At 40.6% G+C, this 23,184-nt stretch overlaps 1 protein-coding gene across 1 annotated transcript in view; it reads right to left on the bottom strand.

Moving 5' to 3' along the window:
• The window catches only part of LOC138852655 (uncharacterized), a 445,859-nt gene that overhangs the window by 162,351 nt on the left and 260,324 nt on the right, over positions 1-23,184 (bottom strand). Inside the window, exon 6 of the mRNA XM_070084742.1 lies at positions 250-453. Within this exon, the coding sequence (XP_069940843.1) occupies positions 250-453 (204 nt within the window). The remainder of the gene's footprint in view (positions 1-249; positions 454-23,184) is intronic.

The raw sequence follows: 23,184 nt of genomic DNA, 5'->3' as shown, positions 1-23,184 counted from the left end.
TAAAGTGGTCGAGTAGGTATGGAGAGAGAAAAGAGGAGAGAAAGGACAATAACTCATCGATTTTTGTGCTGAGCTTAGTAATGGTTGCATGTGATTTTCATTTTTCGTCTGCATGTAATGAACATACATATTGCACATCGCATGGCACAGCTCACAAACACTTGTGTACACAAAAGAGTGTATACATGCACTCACGAGATATATGAACACACTTGATATACACCAGTCAACACTCATGTAAGTACTCACACATCATGTCTATAGTAACGGCCTTGGAGAGAGGTATACTGAGGTTAGAATTCATGGCTTGACATGTTAAGGTCTTGTTGAGGTCACTGCGAGTAAGAAGAGCCAAAGAAAGGTCATTACGGATGACCTGGCCTGTCATGACCTCACTCATGTCGTCGAGAAGTGACTCCTCATGCCACCAAGTCACCTCAGGCCGGGGATGACCTGAAGGAGAAAAGAACAACTTTTGAATTATATTCTTGAGAAGGTTAAGAGGCACATAAGTTCCCCGTCTTCTAATAACATGTTCAGTTTTCAACAATAAGCTACCTTGTCCATAATTACTACCGCATTTGCTTGGTCTGCTCTCGTAAGGTGAAGTCCAGGATCTTTCCTTAATTCATGGTATAAATTAACAAATCTTTAAGGACAATTGTGTTGCAGAGGTCTGAGTTTTGCTCAGATCTCTGCAACACAATTGTACTCAAAGATTTGTTAAGTTATACCATGAATTACGAAAAGATTCAATACCTCACCTTAGGAAAGCAAACAAAGCAACTGCAGAATTAATTATGGACAAGGTAGATTACTGATGAAAAATGAACATGTTATTAGAAGACGAAGACTAATTTTGGGAGTGAAGGATCTACCACAGCGTTTGCACAGGTTAAAAATTTACGAAATTCCCAATGATCATACTCCACATTCCACTGCACAACCTACAGACGGTTCTAAAACTTCTAAGTCTCTGGAGAGAGACAGAGGAAATGTAAATGAAGGTGAAACGTCAGATGTATAGTACTTATTGTATAAAGTGAGGGCGTCCAACAAAATATTGCTATGCTTTAGTAAGACGTACCGAACAAGTTCGAACTGTAAATGCTCAAACTTCTGGCTTGTCAGAGCAACAAGGACATCAGAGAGACATCAGCCTTATAACAGTGCTCATATAGAAACAATTTCACTGTCAGAATTGATATCTCCTTCTCCTGATGTACTTGAGCAAAGGAGATGATGTCTGAGAAAAATGTGTTCTGCTATGAGGCATATTAATCAACCAGAAAGTCTAACCTTTACAATACAAATGTACAGAAAGTAGTAAGTTATCCTGACTCAGGTGCAATTTGATGTTATCAAGAGATGAAGTCCTTCATGTGTCAGACAAAACATATTCCAATATTAATATACTTCTAGAAGCCACAAGAGGGACTATTTTCTAAGTACGTCCACATAATATATTTATTGTAGCCAGTTAATACTCTAGATATATCACAGATGGAATTTCAAGGGAATTTCCGATTAAGAATGTTCAATTTCTAGTTAGAAATGATAACATGTGAACACCTAGCATTCATATTGCCATCTTGGTAACAGAAAATTTCAGCGAGGAAATTTGTCCTTGAAGCTCACCGAACTGAAACTAGTTATTCCCATTGGGTGTTGTGACACACGCTTTGACACGGGAACAGAAAGTTTGTTTTGCCACCCGCTTCTTGTGCAGATGATGACGAGCTACGTTTGAGCATGTTGTTCAGCGATGAACTTCTTCCCTCATTATATACAACAACTGAGACTAAGAGTGTTCCAAGTAAGGAGAGCACAGATGTTATCACTCCACTTACACACGAGGACATAGTTATGGAATAGGTCATTGATTCGCTGTTGGAGAAACACAGAAATGTCTCTCTGACTGAGGACCAATCAAATGACTCAGATCATTCTTACTGTAACAGCAATGGTGTCCTGATGGATAGGTTTACTTGCCATTATTCTACGACTGTGAAACACCGTATTGTACTGCCCGAGTCTTTTCATAGACGAGCTATAGAGTTTGCTCATAATAGTCCTCTCGGTGTATATCTTGGCGTGAAAAACACTGGGAAAAACTTCGGCTAAAAACTTTAGATGGTCATGGACGAAACAGTCGGTGACTTCCTGTGTTAAGAAATGTAACACGTGTAACATGTGAGTAGCAAATCAAATCAGTCTCCAAAACCAGCACCAATTGTACTCATGACTACTTTTCGAGACCCTTTATCTCACATTATTAACTGGGCTGGCCCACATCCTAGGATGAGATTTGGCAACCAGTACCTACAACCAGTACCTACAACCAGTACTCGTTATCGTGAAGTTATCCTTACGAGAAAGATAATTTCTTGATCAATTATTCTTCCACTGGCACGTTTCCTGTCACAGGTGAAGTGCAACGGACAAGCGAAATAGTAGTAGCAGCAACACATAAAGAGGCATTCTTAAGCTTCCCCAATGCTCGGGCTTAATGCCCAAAGCTGGGGTGTGGCTCCAAAAGGATCCTGTAGTGTTTGCTGACTTTGCACCTCCTGACATCGTCTGCTGTTATGCAACTGTCACACCCTTCGAGCCCAGTGTGGGCGGGGTTTGTGGCAGTCCAAAGTGCCTAGCTTCCTCCGAGCCCCGTGAAGGCGGGAAATTGGGCTAGGCCTGGGGACAGTTGGTCCCAGAAGATGAGAATGTACTTGTACCTCCCCCATTGCAGACATCGGTCTGAGACACCCCCATCAACAGTGAGCCAAGGCTGGGCCACCTCTTGGGAAAGGCCTGGGTCGGGCGATTATACCAGCGAATCTACTACCTACCTACTTTCTCACAAGTGGGACTTTCTAAAGAAATAATCAGATCATTGGTATAAGTTCGCCTGTAAAAAAAATTCGGGAAGCCTTATTTCACTTGGAAATTGCAGTGGAACGTTTCTCCAGGCTTCGAAGTTTATGATACCGATTTACTGCTCAAAATTCTCAAGGGATTGGGATGACTCGTTTCCGTTATTGTTGTTGACTATCATGGAAGGCTAACAAGAAAGTCTTTATTATAATCCATTTGAAATCTCATGTGAACATGCAGTTCCTGGTCCTTTATCAGTATTAAAGCTGGTATGGCTGGGAAAACACTCTCTCACATTAATCTCTACTGTGGCTTTGATGCAGCATCCACTGAAGTCTGGTAGTGAGTTAGCAGCAAAATATTAGTAGACGCTCAGTAAATTATGACTGAAATGTTAAGATAAAACAGCTGTTCTCAGATCGTTCCAGGAAGTAGTCATAATAAAGGTTTCAAAATGCATTCACATTCACAGTTTGTTAGACCACTGGAAGTTGTTAAGAAATTGGATGATGTGAATTTAGTTAATTCGTACTCCTGGTAAAAGATATTCACCTCATGTGTATCACGTCATTCAGCTTAATATATATCATTGTGATTCTCTTCTACTACTTCATTTTTTCATAATAAAGATACTGTTGGGTTTCCTGATTTTACTAGAGGAATAACAGTATGGCGAGATAATTTATTTATTTACAATGCCTGCCGGTTGATAATGGCGCTAATAATAAATCTCTTTTACTAGAATATACTTGTCTATTTTGTTATGTGCAAGTGTTGCATTTTAGGTAAACACGACATTGATGTTCAAGGTTGTTAATCAATCTCCCTATAAAAATGAGTCCTGTTAAACAGAAAGCTTTTCAAGAGTGTGAATAACTGCTTGTTGCTACCAACAGTAACAAAACCTACAAGAATTACAGAGACTAGTGTTTCCCTACTAGACCACCATATCCTCTTTAAAATCAGGCATAATCAGAGATAATACCACAGATCACTATCCTACTTTCCTCATAACAAGCCTTGGCAAATTACCCCAAGACACTACTAAAGTCAATTTCAGACTTCATAATGAGGCAGCCATTAATAACTTCACAACAGCAACGACAAACATCGACTGGCACACTGAGTTAGAAATCTATACAGATATTGACGAATGTATTAATAATTTTCTAAAAAAGACCCAATACCTCTATAACAAGCACTGCCCTAAAAAAAACTAAACAGATGACAGCTAAGAGACTGAACAGTCCCTGGCTAACACCCAGCATCCTCACATCCATAAATACAAGGCACCTATACGAAAAACAGTACAGAATGGGTCCCATAACCAGAGATCAAACAAAACGTTACTCGTCAATCCTAACCAACCTGATAAGAAGGGCTAAAAAATTGTATTATGAGAACAGATTATCCAACTTAAAAGGTGATAAAAAAAGACCTGTAAAACCCTATCAGGAAAAAGCACAATTGAACTAACAAAACCAGATGAACCCCAACTCCCACCAACTGAAACAGCAAACAGACTCAATGATTTCTTCTCCACCATAGGAAAAAACCTTGCCAATAAAATCCCAAGCTCAGATACCCCACCCAATGACTACCTCACTGGCAACTACCCGAACATACTGTTCCTAGCTCCGACTAACCCAACAGAAGTCTCCCTTATAATCAACACACTAAAACACAAGACAGGAGATTTAAATACCTTACCACCCTTTATATACAAAAAAGCGTCGCAAGTGCTGTCACCAATCATTGCAACAGTCTTTAACAAATCCATCGAATCCTCTACCTTCCCTATAGTTCTTAAAATAGAGAGGGTCACCCCGATACATATAGGAGGAGACCAAACAGACTTGAATACCTATAGGCCGATATCCAACTTACACCCTCTCTCTAAAATCTTCAAAAAAATAATTCATAAGCGAATCTATTCCTACCTCATCTCCCACAACATACTCAACCCCTGTCAGTTTGGGTTCAGGCCTAATAAAAATACGAATGATACTATTATACACATGCTAGAACAAATATACACTGCACTCGAGAAAAAACAAGTCCCACTGGGGATCTTCATTGATTTACGTAAAGCTTTTGATACAGTTGACCATGATTTGCTCCATATAAAATTGTCACACTATGGTATAAGAGGGCACTCCCTCAACTAAGTTATACCTCAGCAACAGAAGCCAATATGTGTACACAAATGGAGCAAACTCTTCTGCACAGCCAATTTCAGTTGGTGTCCCACAGGGAAGTGTCCTTGGTCCTCCTCTCTTTCTCATTTACATAAACGACCTACCAAATGCATCGCAACTACTCAAACTCACACTATTTGCAGATGTCACTACATATGTCTTCTCTCACCCAGTCCCAGTCACGCTAGCCAATACTGTTAATACCGAATTACAGAAAATATCTACCTGGATGATGACTAACAAACTTACTCTTCATTCAGTTTGGAAACTTCATTCAGTTTGGAAACAGAGCTACAGATGTCCCTCTTAACATAATGATAAACGGATCACTTATCACAAAGCTCACTGAGGGAAAATTCTTAGGAATCCACCTTGAAAACAGACTCAAATTTCAAACACATGTACGACAAATTTCCAAGAAAATTTCCAAGACCGTAGGCATACTGTCGAAGATACGATACTATGTTCCACAGTCAGCCCTCCTGGCCCTATATCACTCACTCATTTACCCCTGTCTCACCTATAGAATTTGTGCATGGGGCTCAACAACAATAAACCATCTCAGACCATTAATTACCCAACAAAAGGCTGAAGTCAGAATGATAATAAATTCCCACTACTGACAGCACATTCCACCAATATTCAAAACGCTAAACCTACTCACCGTACAAAACCTCCATACTTATTATTGTACCTACTACATACATAGAACACTTAACTCGGATATAAACCCTCCCCTCAAACGTCTCCTTACCAACCTCAACAGAACACATCACCATAACACAAGGCACAGATCACTCTTTGATGTTCCCCGTATCCATCTCACACTATGCAAAAACTCAATGCACATAAAAGGCCCAAAAATCTGGAATTCATTATCTGTGAATATAAAAGAAACACTGTCTGTTTATAAATTCAAGTCTCTTCTTAAAAATCACTTACTCACCCAAAACTAAATGAATACTGAATAACTGTATCTCATAAATGTATAACCTGTGACCCTATCAAACTTTGTTTCTTTTTTAATTGCATTACCTAATAGAATACTCCATTCTGTTGAACGCTCAGCAACTCAGCAAATGACCATATGACCTGGCTTTGAAATACTCATTTGTGCTTAATTGCTATTTGTTTACTATAATTTTTACCACTGAATATATCATTGCTTAGTTAATCTTAAGTTAATTTTAAGCCTGCCCATAATGCTCTGCATACAAGGGGCTTCTGGCATGTTACACTTAACCACTGTATTTCTTTGTACATCTATGTCTCATGTCCAAATTAATAATAAATAAATAAATAAGAGGCAGAGTTTCTATTATCACATAATTTTATTGAAAGCAGTAAGAATCAACGGGTATCACCAAGTATACTTGTTCCTATACCTGATGGCATCAACAGAATATGCTCTGATTATCCTAACATGAATGATGACACTCAGAGAGATGAAATTATTACCCATGTCTCAGAAACCACCTACGTGAGTCATCTAGATCTGCCTCATGCATGTTATCAAGTTCCTATTACTACTCGAGCATAAGATCTGCCTGCTTTTACTACGCAAAATAGCGTCTTTAACTACCTAGTAATCTCTCGTCATTCCTATGTATAATACACAAGTTGACAGGAAACTTAGAGGGAGTAGATTCATTCTTAAATGACCTGGTTGGTTTATACTGAGGACTGGAAAAAACACTTAACCCATTAACAATATCTCTATCAGAAACTTGTATTGTATATTTTTAGTCAACTTGACGATGTACGAAATCAATCAGATTATGATACAATATCCTCTTTTGGCAATTGGAAAGTGTACAGTAGCATCTGAAGAAGCTAAAATAAAAATACAGTGGAACCTCGGCTTGCGAACGCCCCACCATGCGAATTTTTCAGGATACGAACCGTCGTTCGGTCGATTTTTTGCTTCTGGATATGAAGGAAATTTCAGGATGCGAATTTCCCCCTCAAGGAAGGTTCCTTAAATAAATAAATAAATAAATAAATAAATTATTTATTTCTTTGCAAAGGTTACAATGTGTGTTTACATATCATAATATGATTGGATCAAAGAAAGTCACTATCATGCAGAGGCATTTCGGGCAGACTTAACCTAATACTAATAGACTACTTAAGTGTAGACAGGTGAGAAGTGTACTAGTAGTAGTTACCAATGTTTTGCTGATAGTGGCGCCAGCTACTGGCAGCTTTTTGAAGTTTCTCCTTACTGTTATTATTATTATATTGTATTATTATCGTTGTTATAACTATTATTAGTGTGTACGTGGTAATGGGCTCTTGATCTAGGGAATTGGATCTGTGCTCCAGATCCCTAAATTAATAATAATAATAATAATAATAATAATGATACGTACACACTAACAATAGTAATAGTAATAGTAATAATAATACAATATAATAGTAATAATAATAACAATAATAACACAACATAATAATAATAATAATAATAATAATAATAATAATAATAATAATAATAATAATAATAATAATAATAATAATATTATTATTATTATTATTATTATTAATATGTTATCATTTTTATACATTTTTCGTAATTTTTTTTTTCAAATTTTTATTCCAAATGCTTCAAAATACAAATTGGTAACCCTCTGGGTGGCTGTAGGTACTGCTAGATCACTGCTATCTCAGTGCCGATCAAAGGTTAAAAGGAAGAGGAGGTGTGAGCTCTGAGTGACTGCAGCAGACCCTTGGGAGGCGTAATTTTGTCTTATATTGTACAAATTTCTTACACAATGCCTCGCATAAAGAGACAGTATTCGCGTACAATCAGCAGGAAGCAATTACAAACAATGAAAAAAGCTAGAGAAACGAAGAAGGCAGCTGGCCATCACCACCACCACTGTGGCCACAGTGATCATGTCTTCATCCATATGTACATCTATCTTGACCACACCTGTGGTTACATATGTGACAACCTCACCACTAATCATAGATAAACACAAGCTAGGTGTGGGGTTATGAACTGGGAAGATACTAGAGTGGGAGAGTAAATGGCGGATGCTTTCTACAGCTGCCGGCGTCGCCATCACTTGCCGTATTATGGCCTATTTTTTCCATTCTAGAGTACATGCTATATTTCTATGCTATTAATGTTGTTTATTATGTCATATTAGATGAACTGTGATAGATCACTAAGCCGTAGAGTTGATATTAGCATTATTTTGTCATGCCTCCTGAGAGGCTGGAACGGATTATTTTCATTTCAATTAATTTAAATGAGGAAAATTGACTCAGCATACGAACAAATCAGGATACGAACAAGGTCATGGAACTGATTAAATTCGTAAGCCGAGGTTCCAATGTATATTTAGGTTTTCACTACAGGGAGAAACAAGCATTTTCTTGGTACAGTCGAATATTGTTGTAGTTTCTGTTCTATTCTTCTAAGACAGCAGCATCTCTTACTGAGCTTCCGAGTAACAAAGTGAAATTTATTTAGTACTAATCATTGATATTAAACAATATTAGGTAAAAAAAAAAGGTTACGGTAGGTTAAGTTAGGTTATGTGAGGTTTCTAAGTTTCGTCCAAAAAATGCAAGTTTTTTCACATCATTGTCAAGGGAAAAATTTATCTGTAAATTATTTGGGAAGGAGAAAGTCAAATTAGTAAGGAAATTATAAACTCACACAATATATATATATATATATATATATATATATATATATATATATATATATATATATATATATATATATATATATATATATATATATATATATATATATGTAAATATATATATATATGTATCAATAACAACACTGTGCTAGATAAGGATTCGAACCCATGTTGTACTGGCTTGCCTCATGGTAAGCGAGAACCATATGACGCTTTAAATCACAGGACTACCCAACCCTACAAGAATGGCGCAGCCATTCTTGTAGGGTTGGATGGTCCTGTGGCTTACCAGATATAATAAGCAAATTTAGGAAATTTGCTTATTATATCTGGTATCTTATTTTCATGTCACGTAGGTTATTCTACTGTCTATCTCTATATGCCTCAAGTGGACAATTAAGTACATAGTGTTCAAGATAGCGACCATAGGGCTGGCTACATTCTTTGCATTTTGTCAGATGATCACTTGTGTGTCTCCCAAGCTACCAGAAGTACTTGTAACCAAGATTAAGCCTGGCCACTATATCAGCCAGTCTGTTCACTTTGCAAGTTCCACTATAAACCTACTTATATACGTACATGTTGTCATTGTGGGTTCTAGATCTACTCAGGCTTCTAACTACATTCCTATAACAATAAGTTTCATTATTTACTTCTCTCTTAATATTATTCCTAATGTTAGACACAGAAACACCAAAGTTATATTCTACATTACCCTTCAGGGTACTTGGCTAACATATCAACTTTACCATGAAGGAGTAATTCAGTGTGTTATGGAATCCATAATAATTGTATATTAGTTCCTTTGTCCCTGATTTTTGAGTATCTATACTTGGTGTGGAAAATTGCATTTACTTGGATGTATAATTATATACACAACAGTAAATGAACAATGATAACTATTATTTATCAGTTAGACAAGTAGGAATTTGGGACACTTAGGTCACAAAATATGTCCCCCTTCGATACCTACCACTGTCATATCCGCAAGTTGCTCTGGACCTATTAATTAAATGAAATATACATACACCAGGAATGCTGGTAAATATATAAATTTGTGGACTGTATATTAAAAAATGATTATATATAAACACAATTACATAACAGAAGGAAAATACATCTTAATATCACTCACCAATTTGACTAGATATTAAGTTGTATCATACTCAGAAAAACCTCACTAACTAAATTTATGAAAACACTGGCCAGAATTATACACAAATCTAGAGAGCTTATCTGAGGTTCCTGGAGCTGTCTTGTCCGGTCGTCTGATATCTCAAGTTATGCAGGAATGCATGTCCAACAATTTCGCCTCCTATTTGAGAGGTGTCAGCCCAATTTCAACCTCTAGAGCACGAAAATTCCTTCCCATCACACCAACGTTGTACACAATTCAAAACCAAGATGGCTAGCCTCTCGTCTGCGCAGACGCAGGCTTTCCGTTTTCTATGACATAAATATTATTAAATACAGTATGGCCATCTATTTACATATAAATACTGAATTTCTGGAAAATATATACAGTATTTTCCACACCTGGCTTCTCCAATGAACATGTTGTTACGTAAGTCACGAGCCTTCGTTGATGACACGGAATCAGTAATGATGAGAGTCAAACTCTGTGTCATAAGTTAGCTTCAGCTCTATTAGGTTTACAAACAATTTAGTTTGCTGTGTATACGCCCAGTTGTTAATTCTTGTTCCTAAATCAACAACTTTCCTGTCGTTGTTAACTAGGGAGGTGGCAACAAGAGCAGATGCAGCCCTGCCAGTAGTCTCCGGGGTAGAGCTATCAGTACATGTAACTTGTGAAGATTTATTACTACCATTTACGTAGGAAATTTCTTCTTGAGCACCTGCTTTTATAAGTGATTTAAGGAAGAGATTACTAGCAACAAGCTTCTTGGGAGGGGTTTGCAGGTATGTGATATTAAATGAGCACATCTTCTACGGAGGGGTGAAATGCTTTTGTTGTCTATAGTGATAATTCGTGCAAGCTATAATACTTAATATCACTGCATATTTTCACAACCCATTTAGATATATGTGTATTTACTTCAGGTCATTTTGTAAAATTCATAGTGACAGTGTCTGGTTCATTATTTTAATTCTAATACCAAGTACAGTGTTAATGATGTACATAGCCAATATAGCATCTTAATTAATTATGCTGCTCCCGTGTTGATATTTACTAAGAAAAATTCTCTCCGAGTTAATGCAAAATGAAACCCTCAGAACTATTCTTGGCCGTCTTAAGTCTACCAAGGTTCTTAATATGAGGAAGGAGCTTGGCGTTTCTAGTATCAGTGACAGGATTATTGAGATTAACGTAGCTGATGTTTTCACTCTGCAAACAGATATGTAAGGGATGTCGATTGCTTTTCAATATGCACGTGAACAGACACATATAAACTTTAAAAGGGACCCTGCCTGTTTTGGTCAGAATGATGGGCCCACTGTAGTCAACTCCTGTGAATTCAAAGCGAGTGACATACAGCACCCTATTGGCCGGGCAGGGATGGGGGCCAGGGCCCTGTCTACAGAGCGGCAGGGTACACAGTACTTCAGGTGTTTCTTCGCACTTTGTCTACCTAGACGAATATAATAGAGTATATTCTGGACTCCACTGTGCAGCTCGTGACGGTGGGCCTTGTCAGTTATTAACCTAGTCAGCCAGTGGTTCATGGGCACAAATATAGGGTGCACAGTACCCTCTAACAGAGGAATTTTGAATCCCTGCACTTCATAATATTCTCTGAGTCCAAGTAAAGTCCTTGGGTCCGGACTAAGCCTGGTTTCTAAGTGGAATTACTCCCAGTTTTCAGTAATTCATAATCAACTGAGAAGACTTCTCTTTGCACTTGTTTTACCCAGTATTTCGTAGGTTCGGAGGATTTTTATTTTTCTTTTATCTCAAAGAATTTGAAGACATGAGCTGTTACTTTCTATCTATAGAAGAGTGCTTAGACCCATCCATAGCAAACTTGAGGCACGGCAACTGTGCTCAAGCAAACTGTTTGTGCTGGCCTGATGTGGGGTTTCTGTGGCAGCCAATCGTTTCAGGCGGCAACTAACTGGGCACGTGAAACCATAACTCATTACCAAGGAATTTATTGAGTGGGACCCCACGGTATAAGAGATAACATGTCAGCTGTGACTCGGCCACACGATTCTGCACATAAACTAACTTGCTTCGATCATTCCTCATCCACTTGAGAACTGCCTGATTTTCACTCAAGACCACACTTTTAGTTAGACTGAGGTGACTCAGTACTCTGTGGAGATAGATAGTTTGGTACCCATATAAACTACCGTCAACTCGAGTTGTGAGACTGTTGTAGACTTCAGGAGCACTACTCTGGCCTTGGAGGTGACTAACAGACTCCCTCCTGTGTCACTGTATGCAGTGCATATGTCAGTGTGACGCTGTGGATGCGTCACAGGTCTTACCATCTTGGCTCACCCGTCTCGGGAATTTAATCTGGTGGATTTGGTTGAACTCCATAACCATGTCATTCCAAGCCTCATGCATCTCTATGGGTAAACTTTCCTTCCATCCCTGCTTCACTCTCCACGCCTCCTGGATCTGAGACCTACTTAAGGTGACGGGAATAATTAGGTCCAGGGGATCGAAACAACGAGACACCTCAGATAAACTATGTTTGGTGAGGTCATTACTAGGCTTGAGGCTCACCATCTTAAGGCTTAAGGAATCTATCTCTGCATGTCGTACCAGTCAAGCACGTTACAACTGTCTGGGTCTTCAGCATCAGGAAAGTCCAACTTTATGACTTCCTTCAACTCTACTGAATTCATATTCCAACCTGTGAGTGGCATGTTGGCATAAGTCAATTCCTTTTTGGCCTCATCATGAAGGATCTTTAAATCCTCCTTCCTGACCACAGTCCCTAGAAGTTTTTTTTTATTATCACATAGGCTGTTTCCCACCGAGGCAGGGTGGCCCGAAAGAGAAGAAACACTTTCATCCTCATTCACTCCATCACTGTCTTACTAGAGGAGCACCTACACTACAGTTCCAAAACTGCAACATATCTCCACCCTTCATTCAGCGAGCACGGACTGTACTTCACACCTGCAGGACTCAAGTCTTTTTTACCAATATCCCTGAATCCCTTCATAAATGTTCTTTTGTTCACACTCTAACAGCAAGTCAGTCATAAATAAAACACCTGCCTCCACTTGTTACTAACACGCTCACACACGCTTGCTGGAAGCCCAAGCACTCGCACACAGAACATATTATACCGCTTCCCTCCACCCTTTCCTGGGACTACGCATACCCAGCCTTCCTTCCAGTACAAATTTATATACCTCTCAAGTCATTCTATTTCGTTCCATCCTCTCTAAATGTCCGAACCACCTCAGCAACCCCTCCTCAGCCCTCTCGATAATATTTTCAGAAACCTTGCATGTCCTTCTAATCTCCAAGCTAAGGATTCTCTGCATAATATTCACACCACATATTGCCCTCAGACACATCTTCACTGCCTCCAGCCTTCTCCTTGTTTCAACATTCACCACCCATGCTTCATGCCCATATAAGAGCGTTGGTATAACTATACTCTCATACATGCCACTTTTTGCTTGTATGAATAACGTTGTCTCCACAGACTCTTCAGTACATCACTCATATTTTTCCTCTTATCAATTCTATGGTTTACCTCTTCTTTCATAAGCCCATCTACTGACAAGTCCACTCCCAAATTTCTGAAAACATTCACTTCCTCCATACTTCTTCCCCCCACTCTCACAACCAATGTTTCCTTACCTTAATTTTTGTTGTTACCCTCATCAACTTGTCATTTCCAATGTTCACTTTAACTTCCTTCTTTTACATACCCTCCCAAACTCGTCCACCAACCTCTGCAATTTCTCAACAGAATCTTCCAAAAACACAGTGTCATCGGCAAAAAGTAATTGTGACAATTCCCATTTTCTGTTCGATTCTTTATCTTTTAATCCCTCACCTCTCGCCAACACCAGAACATTCACTTCTCTTACAACCTCTTCTATAAATATATTGAACAGCCATGGTGACATCATGAATCCCTGTTTAAGGTCTGCTTTAGAGTATATACTACTACGAGTATATACTCCAGCCTGAGCCTCAATATCCTCATAAAAACTCTTAGCCGCTTTCAGTAGCCTACCACCTATTCCAAACACTTGCAACATCTGCCACGCTGCTCCCCTATTCACCTTACAATATTCCTTTTCCAAATCCATAAATGCAACGAAAACCTCTTTACCCTTATATAAATACTGTTCACTTATATGCCTAACGGTAAACACTTGGTTTCCACATTCCCTTCCCTTCTTAAGCCTGCTTGTTCATTTGCGAGTCTGCTTTCCGTCTTACTCTTAAATATTTCAGTAATAACTCTACCATGCACCTTACCATATGTATTTAACAGGTAGTTTATTCGAATATAATTTTTACACTTTTTTTTGTCCCGTTTCTCTTATACAAATCCATAGCTACTTTCTTCTGTTTCATACATTTAATAAATAAAAGCACCAACCATTCCAAAACTATATCACTACCTTCTATTAACATTACTGTCTTGATCCGATCAATTCCAGCTGCTTAACCCCCTTTCGTTCTACCCACTACCTCCCGCACACTTACCTCGAGCTCTTCCTCAATTCTACAAGATGTTATACCTCCCTTCCACGAAATCACAGTTTACCTATCTTCAACATTTAACAGTTCCTCAAAATATTCCCTCCATTATCCCGATACCTCCAACTCTCCATCTAATAACTTTCTCTTCTATTTTTAACTGTCACTGCCTCCAAATCTTATTCTTATTCTCAACAAAATTTGTCGATAGCATGTCACCCACTGTCTTATTTGCTCTCCTTTTACATTTCTTTATCACTCTCTTAGCTTCTCTTTTTTCTCTCCATATACTCACTTCTGCTTTGTCAAAACCTCTCATAACTGTCACTGCCTCCAAATCTTATTCTTATTCTCAACAAAATTTGTCGATAGCATGTCACCCACTCTCTTATTTGCTCTCCTTTTACATTTCTTTATCACTCTCTTAGCTTCTCTTTTTTCTCTCCATATACTCACTTCTACTTTGTAAAAACCTCTCATATGCTAGCTTTTTCTCTCTTGCTACTCTCTTTACCTCATCATTCTACCAATCGCTCCTATTACCACCACCCCGTCCCCCAACACTACATGTTTAAATCTCCCCCATACCTCTTTAGCCTCATTGCCTGTACTCTCATTAACTCATCTTTCTACCAATAGTTGCTTATATCTTATGATAACTGCTTCCTTCTATAGTTTATAAACCTCCTGGTACCCCATCTATCTTTTACTCTCACTGTAGCTACAACTAAAAAATAATTTGATATATCCGTTGCCCCTCTCTAAACATGCTCATCCTGAAGTCTACAAACCAACCTTTTATCCACCAATACATAGTCCAACAAAAATACTGTTATTATGCCATATATCGTATCTCGTTCACTTATTTATCCTTTTTTAATTTAAAATATGTATTACCTACTACCAAACCTCTGTCCATACAAAGTTCAGTCAAAGACCCTGCATTATCAGCCTGGCTGATCAGGCCCTGATCCACCATGAAGCCTGGTCATAGACTGGGCCAAGGGGGCATTGACCCCCGAAATCCTCTCAAGGTATAGTCTAGGTATCATTTACCCCTTGCACCCAAAACTTACCTATCATGCTTTCCATATCCGTTTCTATCTATTTTGCTTTTATGTCCCTACTCTCTCACTTGGTTTAAAACTCCCTAAATACTCACTTAAGGTCTCCCCAAATCTCTCTCTCTCTCTCTCTCTCTCTCTCTCTCTCTCTCTCTCTCTCTCTCTCTCTCTCTCTCTCTCTCTCTCTCTCTCTCTCTCTCTCTCTCTCTCTCCTCCTCCTCCTCCTCCTCCTCCTCCTCCTCCTCCTCTTTTCGTTTCCGACCCTTATTTCAATCCAATAATCCTTGAATTTATTCATTTATATTTCCTCTTCTTCTGCAATAACTGATCCTTCAACATTATTGCTACATCTTCCTAAGCTCTAACTCTCTCAGATACTCCTGACCTAATCCTATTTATTCTCCCCACTGAAACTCCCTTACCCCCTTCAGCTTAGTTTCCTTTAGAGCCAGGTTGTTCAACTTCTTTTCATACATAATACTGGCAATCATCTTTTTCTTATCATCTGCACTACATCTACGCACATTCAAACATTCCAGCTTTAATTTTAGTAATTTATACAGGAAAAGGGGTTACTAGCTCATTGCCGAGACCAATGGGCAAGTGACCTCTTCTTAAAATCTCTTACTTAAGACGTTTTTAAGAGGACTTCTTGACTTCCTCAAATGAGTGTGAAGCGTAGCCTCGAGTAGGAAGAGTGAGGAAATAGAGCCAAATAATACTGACATGAAACAATATATTTTGACAGTACTTTGTGGGTCACAGGGAGTTTCTGGCCACAGGAAGCAAGTGTAATCTTAGTTTATCTGTTGTAAACTCACTCTCTTGAAAGCTTTCGAGATATCCGCTTTATAGGCATATGAATACGTGCAAAATTTAATTAACACATTACCTAACTTCTTTGTCAGGGAAGGTCCCGTCATCAGGCAACCATTAAAATTAGCCACGTCACTAGACGCACGTAAGCTGCAGTTATACAAGGTGCGCAAAAGGATGGATTCAGGATTCTTCTTGACCCCAAGACGAGGGAGACAGTGACCTGTGGGTTATCATGGATCACTTCCTCGATGAAGCGGGTATCATGGATCACTTCCTCGATGAAGCGAGTATCATGGATCACTTCCTCGATGAAGCAAGTATCATGGATCACTTCCTTGATGAAGCAGGTATCATGGATCACTTCTTCGATGAAGCGGGTATCATGGATCACTTCTTCGATGAAGCGAGTATCATGGATCACTTCTTCGATGAAGCGGGTATCATGGATCACTTCTTCGATGAAGCGAGTATCATGGATCACTTCTTCGATGAAGCGAGTATCATGGATCACTTCCTCGATGAAGCGGGTATCATGGATCACTTCCTCGATGAAGCAGGTATCATGGATCACTTCCTTGATGAAGCGGGTATCATGGATCACTTCCTCGATGAAGCGCGTATCATGGATCACTTCCTCGATGAAGCGGGTATCATGGATCACTTCCTCGATGAAGCGGGTATCATGGATCACTTCTTCGATGAAGCGGGTATCATGGATCACTTCCTCGATGAAGCGGGTATCATGGATCACTTCCTCGATGAAGCGGGTATCATGGATCACTTCCTCGATGAAGCGGGTATCATGGATCACTTTCTCGATGAAGCGGGTATCATGGATCACTTCCTCGATGAAGCAGGTATCATGGATCACTTCTTCGATGAAGCGGGTATCATGGATCACTTCCTCGATGAAGCAGGTATCATGGATCACTTCCTCGATGAAGCGGGTATCATGGATCACTTCCTCGATGAAGCAGGTATCATGGATCACTTCTTCGATGAAGCGGGTATCATGGATCACTTCCTCGATGAAGCGGGTATCATGGATCACTTCCTCGATGAAGCGGGTATCATGGATCACTTCTTCGATGAAGCAGGTATCATGGATCACTTCTTCGATGAAGCGGGTATCATGGATCACTTCCTCGATGAAGCGGGTATCATGGATCACTTCCTCGATGAAGCGGGTATCATGGATCACTTCCTCGATGAAGCAGGTATCATGGATCACTTCTTCGATGAAGCGGGTATCATGGATCACTTCCTCGATGAAGCGGGTATCATGGATCACTTCCTCGATGAAGCGGGTATCATGGATCACTTCCTCGATGAAGCAGGTATCATGGATCACTTCCTCGATGAAGCGGGTATCATGGATCACTTCCTCGATGAAGCGGGTATCATGGATCACTTCCTCGATGAAGCGGGTATCATGGATCACTTCTTCGATGAAGCTGTTATCTAACTGCTCTCGTATATCTTGTCATGCACTGTCAACAGTTCTGGGTTCGTCTCTAGCTCATGTATCTGAGCCTACAATTGGTCGTAAGCCATGCGATTAGACACTAAATGTGCTTGTTTAACTTCCACGGCAACCTGACCCAGTACTGCTCATCCTGGCACTGAACAGTGTTGAGGTACTGGTTGTATGTCTCGGTCTCCTCAGGACTGGACTCATGGTAGCTGGGCTACCACTACGGCGTGAATAGCTTCAAACTGGTCAATAAGGCAAACTGCGAATCTCGCTAGATCACATGACTGTCTGCTAGTGCTCTGGAAAAAGTCAGCTGCGTCCAGTTTCACCTTGCCTTACAATACGGTAACTAGCGTAGTGCAAGGACCGCTGGACGCCTTGGTCAGTTTTTGTAATAGCCACGGTTTTGTGACGCCCGCTCGCTAACGTGAGACACGTTAATGGTGACGCTGTGTAGGGCGATGGCTCGAGCGTTGTCAACGCTGCTGAGGAGTTTTGTTAGCTCATTTCACACAGCACAAAGCTTGAGGAGTTTGAGGAGAGTCTGCTGCTGGCTGTCACAGTGAAATGAGCTGCAGCGTGATTCCCCCCCGTTCACTTTGAGAGTCTTAGAATCAGGGCACAATGCGGTGTTGTGATTACCTCTGCACGTCCAGCATTTCAGGAATTTTGAGTCGCAGGAACCTGCAGGGTGGTTACCCAGGCACTTATAACAGAGTTTCAACTTCCGGGCCCATTGTTTTCTGGTGTTTAATATGGTGTATGTAACAGTGTGGGGCCCAATGAGTTCCATGACAGAGGATGCATTTAGGTACACATGGGTTGGAGTAGCCCCGCCACATATGATTATTATTATTATTATTATTATTATTATTATTATTATTATTATTATTATTATTATAATTATTATTATTATTATTATTGTTATTATTATTATTATTATTATTATTATTATTATTATTATTATTATTATTATTATTATTATTATTATTATTATTATTATTATTTTGCCTTGGTTGATGACTGGGTATACATCCACTAAAGTGTTGTTTTCACCATTTGTCTTATTGACAGGTGAAGTCTGTTTTAAGGGTTCCTTGGGCGCTGACCTATCATGTGAGCGCGTGATTAACACTTAATAACGAAGGACCATTACCTGAGGAGATAATAAAAATGCTAACCACTGGTTCTCATTGAGGTTCTGGATACCTATCTCAGTTCTCAAGGGCCAGTTTTGTTGAGAAAATAGGCATTCTCTTTTGACTGACGAGGAATTAATCAGTACATCAATCAAAGCCACCCTAGGTACCAGTCATCCCACATCTAGTAAATATGTCGTCTATCTCTAGGCGACAGGTATGCTATTTACCAGGACTAATCGTTGGGTATTCTGGGCGAGCAGTCCAGGAAGCTTCTTTCTGTAGTTTAGACTCACGAAGGCATAAGCCGACAAATTTGCCCGAGAAATACAGATTTGCGAAAATCATTTATATTAGTACACTTGGTACTAATATAAATGATTGGTACTTATTGGAGCTATTCTTCGACAAAACACTTTCTAGATTCCACCTGAATACTAATAATGAGCCACTGTTACCGCACCGGCATCTATGCCTACGAGTCGTGGGACAATTTCTGGTTAATCATGCGTTTCCCAGGTAGGTAGGTAGGCCCACACCCGATCATACGGCCTGGACAGTATTGATTCAGTTTAGTGACTGCCCCTCAAGGCCGGCCTTGGGGGGTAGTCACTTTTTTTTCTTCTTGAAAGGACCGTAACTACACGGAAAACTATTTTTCTAGAAAGAGAGAGAGAGAAAGAGAGAGAGAGAGGGAGCAAGTGAGGGGAAAATGTGTAAAATGTAGAGAGAAATTTATAGAAGAAAGTCATAAGATGAATATGATGAAGAAAATGAGAACGAAGATGAAAAGAGGAATGGAGAGGAATTCCTAAGTGAAAATAGGAAGCAGAGAGAATATGAGACAGCAGACAAGATGAAAATAGTAGAGATAATGAATGAAAAGTAGGAAAGAGGTAAAGAGAATATAGAGAGTGTTAGATGGACTGGAAGAGAAGCCACTTCAACATCAAGCAGAAAATGGGAACAAGATTATAACACAGAGGAAAAGAAAGTAAACAATGGAGATGAGAAGAGAGAACTCGGGGAAAGAAGAGAAAGAAGAGAGAAAAGAATGAAAATAGGAGAAGAGAAGACAAAGGAAAAAGATAAGAGGATATTGAAAACTTAAAGGAGGAGATCAATGAAAAAAAAATAACCAAAAGGGCGACAACAGAGAGAGAGATGAGGAGAGTCAGATGATAAAAGAGAAGATGAAAAGTGAAAAGATATAAAACAGAGGAGAGGGAAAGAATTTAAGCTCTTCTGATCTCTGGAATACAAAAATAAAATAAATACGTTAACCTTTGTAACAATAAACCCAGTGTGAGTGTGTGTGTGTGTGTGTGTGTGTGTGTGTGTGTGTGTGTGTGTGTGTGTGTGTGTGTGTGTGTGTGTGTGTGTGTGTGTGTGTGTGTGTGTGTGTGTGTGTGTGTGTGTGTGTGTGTGTGTGTATGTGTGTGTGTGTGTGTGTGTGTTGCGGGTGTGTGTGTGTGTGTGTGTGTGTGTGTGTGTGTGTTGCGGGTGTGTGTGTGTGTGTGTGTGTGTGTGTGTGTGTGTGTTGCGGGTGTGTGTGTGTGTGTGTGTGTGTGTTGCGGGTGTGTGTGTGTGTGTGTGTGTGTGTGTGTGTGTGTGTGTGTGTGTGTGTGTGTGTGTGTGTGTGTGTGTGTGTGTGTGTACTCACCTAGTTGTACTCACCTAGTTGAGGTTGCAGGGGTCGAGTCCAAGCTCCTGGCCCCGCCTCTTCACTGGTCGCTACTAGGTCACTCTCCCTGAACCATGAGCTTTATCGTACCTCTGCTTAAAGCTATGTATGGATCCTGCCTCCACTACATCGCTTCCCAAACTATTCCACTTCCTGACTACTCTGTGGCTGAAGAAATACTTCCTAACATCCCTTTGATTCATCTGTGTCTTCAGCTTCCAACTGTGTCCCCTTGTTACTGTGTCCAGTCTCTGGAACATCCTGTCTTTGTCCACCTTATCAATTCCTCTCAGTATTTTGTAAGTCGTTACCATGTCCCCCCTATCTCTCCTGTCCTCCAGTGTCGTCAGATTGATTTCCCTTAACCTCTCCTCATAGGACATACCTCTTAACTCTGTGACTAGTCTTGTTGCAAACCTTTGCACTTTCTCTAGTTTCTTTACATGCTTGACTAGGTGTGGGTTCCAAACTGGTGCCGCATACTCCAATATGGGCCTAACGTACACGGTGTACAGGGTCCTGAACGATTCCTTATTAAGATGTCGGAATGCTGTTCTGAGGTTTGCTAGGCGCCCATATGCTGCAGCAGTTATTTGGTTGATGTGCGCTTCAGGAGATGTGCCTGGTGTTATACTCACCCCAAGATCTTTTTCCTTGAGTGATGTTTGTAGTCTCTGGCCCCCTAGACTGTACTCCGTCTGCGGTCTTCTTTGCCCTTCCCCAATCCTCATGACTTTGCACTTGGTGGGATTGAGCTCCAGGAGCCAGTTGCTGGACCAGGTCTGCAGCCTGTCCAGATCCCTTTGTATTTCTGCCTGGTCTTCGATCGAATGAACTCTTCTCATCAACATCACGTCATCTGCAAACAGGGACACCTCAGAGTTTATTCCTTCCGTCATGCCCTTCACAAATACCAGAAACAGCACTGGTCCTAGGACTGACCCCTGTGGGACCCCGCTGGTCACAGGTGCCCACTCTGACACCTCGCCACGTACCATTACTCGCTGCTGTCTTCCTGACAAGTATTCCCTGATCCATTGCAGTGCCTTCCCTGTTATCCCTGCTTGGTCCTCCAGTTTTTGCACTAATCTCTTGTGTGGTACTGTGTCAAACGCCTTCTTGCAGTCCAAGAAAATGCAATCCACCCACCCCCTCTCTCTCTTGTCTTACTGCTGTCACCCTGTCATAGAACTCCAGTAGGTTTGTGACACAGGATTTCCCGTCCCTGAAACCATGTTGGCTGCTGTTGATGAGATCGTTCCTTTCTAGGTGTTCCACCACTCTTCTCCTGATAATCTTCTCCATGATTTTGCATACTATACATGTCAGTGACACTGGTCTGTAGTTTAATGCTTCATGTCTGTCTCGTTTTTTAAAGGTTGGGACTACATTTGCTGTCTTCCATGCCTCAGGTAATCTCCCTGTTTCGATAGATGTATTGAATATTGTTGTTAGGGGTACACATAGTGCCTCTGCTCTCTCTCTCTCTCAATACCCATGGGGAGATGTTATCTGGCCCCATTGTCTTTGAGGTATCTAGCTCACTCAGAAGCCTCTTCACTTCTTCCTCGGTTGTGTGCACTGTGTCCAGCACATGGTGGTGTGCCCCACCTCTCCGTCTTTCTGGAGCCCCTTCTGTCTCCTCTGTGAACACTTCTTTGAATCTCTTGTTGAGTTCCTCACATACTTCACGGTCATTTCTTGTCTCTCCTCCTTCCTTCCTTCCTTAGCCTGATTACCTGGTCCTTGACTGTTGTTTTCCTCCTGATGTGGCTGTACAACAGTTTCAGGTCAGATTTGGCTTTCGCTGCTATGTCATTTTCAAATTGTCTTTGGGCCTCCCTTCTTATCTGTGCATATTCGTTTCTGGCTCTACGATTGCTCTCCTTATTCTCCTGGGTCCTTTGCCTTCTATATTTCTTTCATTCCCTAGCACACTTGGTTTTTGCCTCCCTGCACCTTTGGGTAAACCATGGGCTCATCCTGGTTTTTTCATTATTCCTGTTACCCTTGGGTACAAACCTCTCCTCAGCCTCCTTGCATTTTGTTGCTACATATTCCATCATCTCATTAACTGGCTTCCCTGCCAGTTCTCTGTCCCACTGAACCCCGTTCAGGAAGTTCCTCATTTCTGTGTAGTCCCCTTTCTTGTAGTTTGGCTTCATTCGTCCTGGCCTTCCTGCTTCTCCCTCCACTTGTAGCTCTACTGTGTATACGAAGCTTAAAACCACATGGTCACTGGCCCCAAGGAGTCTTTCATATGTGATGTCCTCGATATCTGCACTACTCAAGGTGAATACTAAGTCCAGCCTTGCTGGTTCATCCTCTCCTCTCTCTCTTGCAGTGTCCCTTACGTGTTGGCACATGACGTTTTCCAGTACCACCTCCATCATCTTAGCCCTCCATGTATCTTGGCCCCCATGGGGGTCCAAGTTCACCCAATCGATCTCCTTGTGGTTAAAGTCGCCCATGATCAGGAGCTTTGCCCTGCATGCATGAGCTCTTCTGGCCACTGCAGCCAGTGTGTCAACCATCGCTCCATTGCTCTCGTCATACTCTTGCCTTGGCCTCCTGCTGTTCTGTGGTGATTATACATCACTGCAATTATCACCTTGGGACCTCCAGAGTGAAGCGT

Source organism: Cherax quadricarinatus, chromosome 13, assembly GCF_038502225.1.
Source record: "Cherax quadricarinatus isolate ZL_2023a chromosome 13, ASM3850222v1, whole genome shotgun sequence".
NCBI classification, from domain to species: Eukaryota; Metazoa; Arthropoda; class Malacostraca; order Decapoda; family Parastacidae; genus Cherax; species Cherax quadricarinatus.
Note: the sequence above shows the minus strand (reverse complement) of the source record. Positions and strands in the feature narration are given on the sequence as shown.